This window comes from Vombatus ursinus, unplaced genomic scaffold, assembly GCF_900497805.2.
Source record: "Vombatus ursinus unplaced genomic scaffold, bare-nosed wombat genome assembly UNPS02014793.1, whole genome shotgun sequence".
NCBI lineage: Eukaryota > Metazoa > Chordata > Mammalia > Diprotodontia > Vombatidae > Vombatus > Vombatus ursinus.
The window spans coordinates 1,972,107-1,982,456 of record NW_020954571.1 but is presented as its reverse complement, the minus strand read 5'-3'; the positions used below and the strand labels follow the sequence as shown (position 1 = coordinate 1,982,456).

The window sequence follows — 10,350 nt, the reverse complement described above, 5'->3', positions numbered from 1 at the left end:
GTCATCCTTGACTCTTCACTCTTCTTCATCACCCATATCTAATTAGTTACCAAGTTTTGTTGATATTCCTCCATAAAATCTCCGGCCCCTTGTCTCTACTCTCAAAGCTACCGCTCTAGCCCAGGGCCTCATCTCTCTGGACTGGGCTAATGCAGTGGTGTCCCACTTGGTCTCCTGCCTCCTGACCGTCTCTCCAAAACATCATCCACCAAACTGTGACAGTGTCCTAAGGCCTAAAGATCTAACTCTGTTCAAGGAGCTCCAGTGGCCCCTTATTGCCTTTAGAATAAAATATCATTTCCTTTGGTACTCAGAGCTTTTCACAGTCTGGCTCCAAAGGACCTTTCCAGACTCCTTGCACATTATTCCAGTTTATGTACATTATACTCCTGTTAAGCTGGCCTATTTGCTACTCTTGGTACATAACATTCCACCTCCTGCCTCTGCACAGGCTTTCCCCCAGTTTGGTATCCCTTAGCCCCTTCAAAATCCAGCTCAAGTTCATCATATATATATATAGCCCTTCTCACTCCTTTCCCAACGGCTAGTGTCTCTCCTCTCCCCAACTCTATCTACTTTTTATTTACAGGGTATGAATTTCATGCTTACTTGTATGTGTAGATGTTTTCCCAATCAAATTTATAAACTTCTTGAGGGCAAAGACTGCTTCATTTTTGTTTTTGTATCTCTAGTAATATAGTTCCTGTTATACAGTAGGTGCTTAATAAATACTTGCTGATTGATTGGATTCAGTCTTAGGATCTGGGGTCAAAACCTGCCTCTACTACTCACTACCAGTGGGAATTGGACAAAGCCACTTAACCTCTCTAGGACCTAGTTTCCTTCATCTGTACAATGAGAGGCTGGAATAGATGATCCCGGGGCACCTGAAGACCTGTCTCCTCTAAGAGAGTTAAGTGCATGATGACGTCATGGCCAAAGGTATTCACGTCCAGAGTTACCTTCCAGTGGACCTGTCCAGTCTCCTAGAAGTCCCCAGAGTTAAAGGGGGTGAGGGGGTAGAGGGCTGGGGACCAGGATGGGTGCACAAACCTGTTTGTGCTCCACGATTAATTCCTGCATTGGTAAAGGAGGATTTAGGTCACCCACCAAGTCTTACCCCTATTCAACACCTACTCCAAGAAAGCTCTCGAGGGTGGGGCCCAAGAGTACTCCAAACCTAAGTCCCCTAGCCCAGCTCACTGCCTTTTAAGGCATTCAGATCAGAGTCTTTGGGACAATCCCCGGCTCTTCCTCCTGAATGTTCCTTCCACTTTCCCTATGTTCTCCATCTCTGCAAACCGAAGCCCCCTGAGAGCCGGCCGTAGAGGGAGGCCAGAGACAAGGTCGCGGGGATAGGAAGCGAAGGTTGCTGGGGCTGAGCACATCCTAAGCTCCACTCTCCCGGCCCCCCGGCCCCCAGTACCAGCCGCTCCTCCATTGACATGCAAATGTGTAAAACACTAGGCGAAGAACAGAAACTTAGTAGCAAGAGCCAAGAATCCCTCCGCAAGCTCGCAACAAACTTTCAGTAGCTTCTGAAACTTTCAAACGAGAAGTAGTCCCTAGGCACGGGATGCCCTCCCAGCTCCAGAAAAATGCTCAGGACTCTTCCGGGAGAGCTTTGGACACCCCAGAAAACACCTTCATCCCTCAGTCTCTCCAGGGAGCTCTGGGCCTTAGCGAATCGAGGCTCTATAGAAAGGGGGTGGCGGGGGGAGCGGAAGGATTCGGAGGAGAGGGAGGTTCACAGCTGAGGTGGGGGGGAGGAGCAGGAGGAGTGGGGAGCGGCGCTGAGCTCTTCGCTTCATTTAGTGTCTTGGCAGCTGTAGGTTACATAGGGTTGAGCCGGGCGCGGTGAGGAGAAGTCTGCGAGGGAGCGAGGGAGCGAGAGAACGAGTGAACTCAGGCAGTGCATGCGCGTCTGTCCGCCTGCAGAGAAGGTGAAGGCGAGGCCGAGATTGGCTCCCTGTCCGGGAGATATTGCCTAGGATTTCCCTGCCCGCCGGGAGACCTTATGTCACTCTGAGTCTTTCTGGGATTGCCCGAGCGAAGCGCCGCTGGGGGAGAGCTGGCCGCTGCGGGAGGCATGCGGCCGCTCCTAGTGCCCGTCGTCTGTCTGTCGCTGCTGCCGGTCCTCGCACGAGGTAGGACGTGGGGCTGCTCAGTGGAGATCGGACTCGGTGGCTGTGGGGGTGGGGAACAATCAGGCGGGGTGAGCAAACCCGCAAACTTTGTGCACTGTTGGAGAAAACTTTTTCCCTCCTGGAGGAGGAACGCGGCTAATCCAACCAGGATTGGGGAAAGAGCGAACAGGCGTGAATTGTACAGGGGAGGGGGAAGCAACCTGTCTTGGTCACTACGGGGATCATGGTGGTAGTGTTGGTGGTGGCAGCAACGGAACGGTTGTGTGTGGGGGGGGGGGTTGTCAGTACCTCCCTGGCCGGTATGCGGACCCGCTGGAGTTACCTTTTCCCAGCTTTGCGCCCCTGGCTACATCCAGGATGTCATCCATCCCCAGTCCCACCCCCCTTTTCGGGAAACTCCCCCTACCACTACAGGAAGAGCTGCTCTCACCCCCAGTGTGGGGACTATGTTTAGGGCGGGGATTGAGGTGGCACCAGGAGGGAAAGGTCCGGAGTCTGAGTTGTGTGTCCAAGCTGATGGGAAGTGTAGGTCGTGGGGAGAGCTCCAGCAGCCTTGGAGACTGGGGATGAGTTCTTGAGCGACCCTTACCTCTCCCGCCCCTTGCCAAACCTGCATCCCCCCCCCCCCCGCCCCACCTCCATCTCTCTACCTCCAACCAACCTTGCCCCCCCCCCCCGGGGCCCACCCTCCCCCCCCCCCCCCGCCCAATCTACATCCCCTCCCCCGCACCCCCCCAACCCCACCCCGTTTTGGGTTTCTTCTCCGCTGGCTGAGTTCTTTTTCTATTCGAACTTGAGTCAGGTTTCCTGTTCTCTCTGGTCTTTTCTTCTCCGTCTGCCCACTGCACTTTCGGGTCGAGGGCTGGGGGCGGATGTCAAGCGGCGCGGGGTTTTCGGGCTCAGAACAGTGTTGAGCTTTTTGAGAGGAAACCGACGGAAGCCCGCTTGTCGGGGTCTTGGGGGACTATGTAGCCCCACTCCCTGGGGCTGCAGGGGCTCTGTACCCCGGCCGTTCTGCTGACCCTAGCCAACCTGGTGAGACAGCCCTCCCGCAAGCTACAGGAAAGTTGCTTGAAACTTGGGGGATGGGTAACTTTTTGGCTGAAAAGCCCAAAACTTAAGCATCCGCGACCCTCCCTGGAAAAAGGAAAAAAAAAAGTTTCAAAGAACGTTCTCTGTCTCCTGTGGTCTCACCCTCTGTTTTAGAGTCTCCTTTTCTCCTGGGCTTAAGGAATGACAACTCTCGGGGGATTGTGAGAACGATCACTTACAGGCCCCCCCCCCATACGGCTCCCTCCTCCTCAGCCCACGGAACAGCTATGAGTCAGGCAGCCCTCTGCTGGGTGTCCTCCACTCACTGCTTCCCTGCTCTCTGCTTCCCACGCTTCGTGGGCGCCCCTCCCCAAGCGGTTCAAAGAAGAACAACACTACCTAACCCTACTCTCCCCTCTTTGAAAAAAGTGTAAAAAAGCCCTCAGACTCTGGGCACAGCTACCCCCCACCCCACTCCAAACTCTTAGCTTGAGTTGACTCTCCAAGAAAGGAAGCCTCTAGCGGGGACGAGTCCACTATATTCTCATGTCTGATTTATGTAGCCCGAACCCTAATTGGGGCTTTGGGTTGGGGAAGCGCTTTACTTCTCTCTCTGCCCAGCAATGGAGCCGGGGGGGGGGGGGGGTCTACGGGATTCCGTGAATTGGGCCGGCATTTGGGGTGTGGGGGGTGAGGTGCAGGCGGGTCCGTTGGTGCAGCTCAGATCTTCCCGGGAGCAGGTATTGAGTGTCTCGGGAGGTAAGAGTATTCAACCCCAGCCCCACAGTCAATAATGCAACAAGAGGTGTCTTTAAACGAGCTACAATGGGCGTCTCTGATTCCCGCTTTGTTGGAGTTCAGGGGAAACTGGGCCCCGCAGCTGTCGCATTTTCCCACGAGCCAGGACGGGAGTGTGTGCGGCTTGCTTTGGGGCTATTCAGACTCCCCCTCCAGGACTGGCTAGATAAGTCACTTTACCATGGATGTTTGAACAGGCAGACAATTCACTGCATTTCTGAGCGCTCACTGTAGTCTCAGCTCTACCCCCCCCCACTCCCTCCTCCCTCTCCTCTCCCCTCCCTTTTCCTCTCCTTCTCTTCCCTCCTCCGAGGTTGAAGAGATGTGGGTCTCCCCTAAAGTATAGGCTTCTGGTTGGGTGGGCGAGAAGGGAGATCTAGAGAAGTTTGGGAAAGTCATGCTGGTGGAATTTTTGAGTAGTTGAGTTGGTCAGGTTGGCTTCTGGGTAACTTTCCCATCCTTTGCCAAACTATTGTGTAATTTAGAGCTAGTAGTCTGGAATAGACCTTGGGTAGTTGGCATTATAGAAACAGCCCGACCTTCAGTCTACCATTCTTCCTTCCTACCTCCTGTTGAATTCATTAAGAATATCAAAAGAAGTCTTTAGAAGGGTATCTACCCCTAAGAAATCTGGTACTTGTGTTTGTGTTTCTGTGCATACATACACACGTATTTTTCTATATGTATATATATATACGCATATATGATAGGTGTAGAATATTTAGCAAATATATATTTTTGTTCTATAATTAATTCAACAATTCAGCAATAATGAACATTTATTAAGTGCTTATGACGGTATAAATAGATTCCAGCACTATGCTAGATGGGTTGGGGAAGATAACAAAACTGAGAAATCAAATAAATCAGACTAAATAAGAGGGCTGGACAAGATGATCTCTAAGGTTTCTTCCAGCTCCAAATTTATGATTATATGACTTATCCTGGGGGTGGTGAGGAAGAGGCGAGATTTCTGGAAAGTTTAAGGGTTGGATCCTGACTTCTGAGGTCTCCAGAGTTGGAAGCAGGTTGGTATGTTAATTAATAGTGTTAGACTCATAAATTCGACCCTTGATGGGCTTCTTGTACATATCTCCTAGGTTTTCGGTGTTCCCAACCTTTGGAAACCTGTCTGAATGGAGGCAAGTGTGAAATCTATGACAATGGAACAGAGTCATGCATGTAAGTATTCATGCACTTGGAATGGTCTAAGAACCATTCCCTTCTGCTTTTGTGGGGTCTTCAGTGTAATAGTCTTTGATAGTCTTTACAGTAAGTCATTGTCTTTCCTCTGAGATAATATGTACAAGGATGAGAAATCATATGGTAACTTTTATTAGAAAAAGTCTGGCAATCACTTAATAGGTACTAGTTACACATCTTCAGTGGCTGGCTTAGTCTATAAGTTTTTCTTCCCATTTTGGAGTGGAGGGTCACTTTAGGAAAAACATTGTTTCTTGTCAGGGGCCAAAGCCTGATTTTCATATCCCTTTTTCTTCCCCCAAGTGTTTCAGTAAGGTTGATCTTCCAGTGGACATAGTTCAGTTTTACAGAAAGGCATACACAAATGGAACTGGTGTTCAACTTCCAGCCCATCTGGCTTACAAATCTCAGTGGCTATGGCAACGTTCCTGGAGTCCCTAAAGCCTAAGTTCAGATCCAGCTTCAGATACTAGCCATGTGACTGGGCAAGTCACCAAATCTCTATCTGCCTCAGTTTCCTCAACTGTAAAATGGGGATAATGATAGTACCTACCTCCCAGGGTTGTTGTGGGGATCAAAGGAGATATTTGTAGAACTATTAGTACAGTGCCAGGCACATTGTAGATGCTTAATAAACACCTGTTCCCTTCCTTCCCTTTTCTGTAGATGAGTTTCCTCTAGGATAAAGTTAATGTCTATTGTTTTTATAATGTAAGTATCTAAGTTTTAGTACTCCTGGACTTTTCTAGTGCAAGGGTTGGATTCTGGAAAAGCTCTCTATAATACCTTATTGGCATTTCTGAAAGAAAAACTTCCTTGTGGGAGGGGGGTGGATGAGACGGATGGGGGGGGGAGTCGATTTGACTTGTATGGTACTTCACTTCCTGTAGATTGTCTGTAAATCTAGACTATATTTATTCCTTTGGTTTGTATAAATCTAATTCATCAGTTAGACTGTGAGCTCCTTGAGGGCAGAGACTGTCTTTTGCCTCTTTTTGTATCCCGAGCCTTTAGCAAAGGCCTAGTATGTAGTAGGCACTTAATAAGTGTTTATTGACTGACTGTTACTTTTTGAGATCAGGATTCTAGTTCCCAAATTATCTGTATGATTATGGGAAAGTCATTTCTCCTTAAGCCTCAGTTTCCTGCTCTGTAAATTGGGGCTTGTAATTCTTGCTTTCCTTCACTGGGGCTTTTGTGAGTGAGCCTCAAGGGAGATAAACAGTGAACATAAGTACTTTTTTATCGAACCTAAGGAAAAAAGAGTGAGGGATTATTATTTTAAAAAATCCTAGTTTGATCAAGTTTTGCCTCTAAGCCAGATGCTCTTCAACCTGAGTTCATCCTTGATGTGAATAATGAGGGAAGCATTTGGTAGTTGTGGGGAGGGGAAAAAAAAGAGCGAAGGCATCCCCGCCACTGAGGCTTCAGATTTAAGAAGTAGCCCCTTGCTCTGCATCTCAGAGGCCCTCTCATTCCAACTGTTGACTGGCTGATTTCCTTGACAACACTGGGCATCATGCTTGTGCATCTGTTTCAGTCCAGCTACCCTGCCTGGTCTGGTAGCTCTCTTCCCTGCCCCTCCCCACTCCACCCCTTTCACCCCCTTCCTTCCCCCAAACTTCAGCAAATTAATCAGGCCCATGAGCAGTTTAATGGACAAAGAGGAGACCTCTTTGTGAGCCACTAATGAATGAATGCTGGGGTTTTTTTTTTCCTCCTTTTTGGCTTTTTTCTCCCCCTGCAGAAGCCTCACGACGCTTGATGCCCTAAATCTTGTTTTCTTTCATTCAAGGACCGACAGCTGGGATTCAGTCGAAATTCGGCAGCTATTGTTGAGGGAGGCAGATTAATGCTGTGTGACTAATCATGTGTGGCTTCCCAGAATGCATAACTCTCCCCATACCCTTCTACCCCACAATCTCTTCTCCCACCCCTACTTTCCTTCTTGGCTATTTTGTCTTACCCCACCTCCAGCAGATTTACATATGTACAGAGTTTTCAGTATAATATAATTGGAGGATGGAGAAAAACTTTAGAGAGGCAGCTCGGTATCGCAGAAGGCACATTGCACCCAGAGTTGGGGGACTTGCCCTCTAATCCTGGCACTCTCTCTGTAACCTTGAACAAGTCCCTCCTCTTCTCTAGACTTCAGTTTCTTAATCCCTACAATGATTGGGTTGGACATGATGTTCTTGAAGGTCATTTTTAGCTCTGACATTTTCTTCTTATGACATTCTCGTCACCAAGTTAGATAAGGATGCTTCCCAGATGCTACCTGGGGGTCACGTGGGGAGAGAGAGAGAGAGAGAGAGAGAGAGAGAGAGAGAGAGAGAGAGAGAGAGAGAGAGAGAGAGAGAGAGAGAGAGAGAGGGGACTACCTTGGACAGCCAGCCACGTTGATGGAGATTTTGGTTGTCAGACATTGAGGTTTTCTCATCTGGCCCTCTGAAGGAAACGGAAACTCTGTTGGGGTAAAGCAAGTGATTTCCCTTTACTATGCCTGTGGTCACCATAAGGCACGACAGTGTTGCTAGTGTCAACATAGTCCTTGTGGCTGGAGCTTTGAATTTTCATGGTAGTCATGGGCCTTTTCACAGGAGACCCCTTTTCTCATTGCTAGAAGATAATTTCGCTATTGTAGCCTCTAATCCTCTGCCTTAAGCCTTCTAACATGGAACAGAAGACATGACCTTGAAAGAGCTATCCCCTTCACCCCCCACCTCTTTTCCCTCCTCCCTTCCCAAATATCTCTTTACTGGGAACTCTACTTCCAAGCTTCCTAAATGAAGCCCAGTCCAGGGCAGAGGTAGCAGAAGCTGAGTTGGCCCCTTCCATTTTTGGCCCAGGGCCACACCTCAATTTGGCCTGGCACTTAACACGGTTGGGCCATAAAGGCCCTATTGTGCTTCCCCTACAAATCCAATTAGAAAATGGAGTGAAATAAATACCCCAGGATGACTCTAGTAGGGCAATGTTCTGGCATTTGGGGGTTCTCGGTTACAGCAGGAAAGCAGGGAGCCATGGCCATACGGAGGCAAGCCGAGTCCAGAATTACCCTTTTTTGATAAGTCGGGATCAGGGATTCAAAACGAAATTGTTTATGGCACTAAGGCAAAGTAACCTTTGTCACTGGATGAGAACCACTGGGAGATGGTTTTTGCTGCTGTACGTTGTTTCACTGAAAGCCTAGTCTTTCTTCTGTGTTGCCAAATTCCCCTGGACAGGAGAAATCCTTCTTATTTGATGTGAACTGACTGAGATGCAGCTGCCCCTCAGTGGCCCTCTCTAGGAGGGTGGGGAAGATTTGGGCTTGCCCCAGAACCCTTCTGTTCCACTTGATAGAGGAATGATAGATTTCTCTGCAGGGGGAAACTGGCCTTGGGTGTATACATTTGGAAGGTCAAAGAAGGATGGAGAAGGAGAGACTTTGCATGAGAAGACATTGGGAGGAATTGAGTAGGGGTACCATTTGAATTTTGTACATTTCTGTGAGATGGGTAGGACAAGAGATAATATATCTCCATTTACAGGTGAGGGAACTAAGGCTTGGAGTGTGACTTGCATAGGGTCACTGGGTGGTAAGTACTAAAATGAGAGTTGAACCCAGGTTTCCTGATTCATGGTTCAACACTTCTTTGTACTATCCCTGAGTACCAATCTTGTTTTGGATTGAAAGAGGTGAAGGAGGAAGAAAGGTTAAATCTAATCATTGGTTTCAAGCTGGGAGGGAAAAAAATTAGTCTGTTACAGGACTTCCTCTGTTTATGCAGCAATTCTGTCTTATAGTTAGAGGATGTAAGGGTTAGAAAAACACGTTTAAAAATACTGAGTGTCAAGTAGAAGGGATTGCCTATAAATGGTTGGGGGAAGATAGCTAGAAATATGAGTAGAAGGCAAGAAAGAAGGTCCTGCAAAGTTTGGATCTATCATTCTGTTTAATTCTGCCCCTGATGTTTTAAAAAAGATTTTCTTACAGTATGTATTGGTTCTGTGAGTTACCCAACATTTTTCCCTTAAAAAAATTTTTTTTTAAAGCGGGGGGAACTGAACTGTAGGCTGGACAGGAAGAGGGTGGAGTTGAATGAACAATGGATAAAAGGAACCTCTGAAATAACTAAACTAAGATCTTTCTGGCTAAAGGGGCTCAGAGGCTGTAACCTCAATTTTTAGAGGAGACTGTGAGGGTTTTGGGGGGTGAGCAGGAGATAAAGCTGATTCACAGTAGCATGAGGACACAAGAAACTGTCATGGTAAAGTATGCCAGGTCACAAGGACCAGTTCATTGCCTGGTGACAAGTCTCTGAGGTGGGTAATTTGGAGGTTATCCACCCAGGTCTGATTAGAGGATGGGGCCAGTACTCTCTACCAAAGATACAAAACCATTAAGTCCTAGCATTCCACTACTCGAGAGGTTGGGAAGAACTTCTCCGCCCCCCCCCCCCCCCCCCCCCCGGTACTTTAGGAGAGGAGGGACCTTTCCTGTTTCTCATGTCTGTTCTATAAATAGTGAAAGGATGTGGCTTTTCTGAGTTGATTGAGAGTCTAGATTGCTTTCCTCAATAATGTAACAATAATAACTTTGCACTTTGACAGAAGCTTTCATCTGGAGATCATAAAAGCACTCTACAGACATTTTGCTCCCCCACGAGGTGGTGGTGGGCAGTGTGATTATTTCCATTTTAATGATGGGAAAACTGAGGCTGGGAGAGATGAAATGATTTGCCTCAGGGTGTGCAGTGAGCCTTTATGAGAGAACCAAAAGCTGAACTTCCCAATCCTCCACTTGTCTGCTGGGTCAGGTCTTTTGGACCAATTATACTCTTGAATTGTGACATTCATGCCTCTGGTGATCTCCTACTGCAATTGGGGCCAGAAGAGGGGGTCCTTTTCCTGGGCAAACAAACAGCCTACCTCATCTCATAGCCAAAAAACCATGGGCAGGAGTGGAAATCATTATTCTAAGGCTTGACAGTTACAGATTTCTTTCCATCTGCAGAAAGTCCAGTTCATTTTTGCATGTCCCCCAGAGCTCCTCTGCCCAGGCAACAGCCACTCCAGTAACCACTCTGGAATTACCCCAAACTGGAAGGGGAAAAGAGAGATGGCCTTTTGTAAAATATGGAATTATAGCATGATTGCTTTTTTCCCTAAAACCCAAACAAGAAGA

General features: G+C 48.0%; 1 protein-coding gene across 1 annotated transcript in view; it reads left to right on the top strand.

Annotated features, from left to right (window-relative positions):
* Window positions 1–1,829: 1,829 nt before the first annotated feature.
* NOTCH1 (notch receptor 1) overlaps window positions 1,830–10,350 on the top strand; it is a 72,395-nt gene continuing 63,874 nt past the window's right edge. Inside the window, exons 1-2 of the mRNA XM_027869308.1 lie at window positions 1,830–2,147; window positions 5,078–5,159. Coding sequence (XP_027725109.1) covers window positions 2,090–2,147; window positions 5,078–5,159 — 140 coding nt within the window. The 5' untranslated portion in view covers window positions 1,830–2,089. The remainder of the gene's footprint in view (window positions 2,148–5,077; window positions 5,160–10,350) is intronic.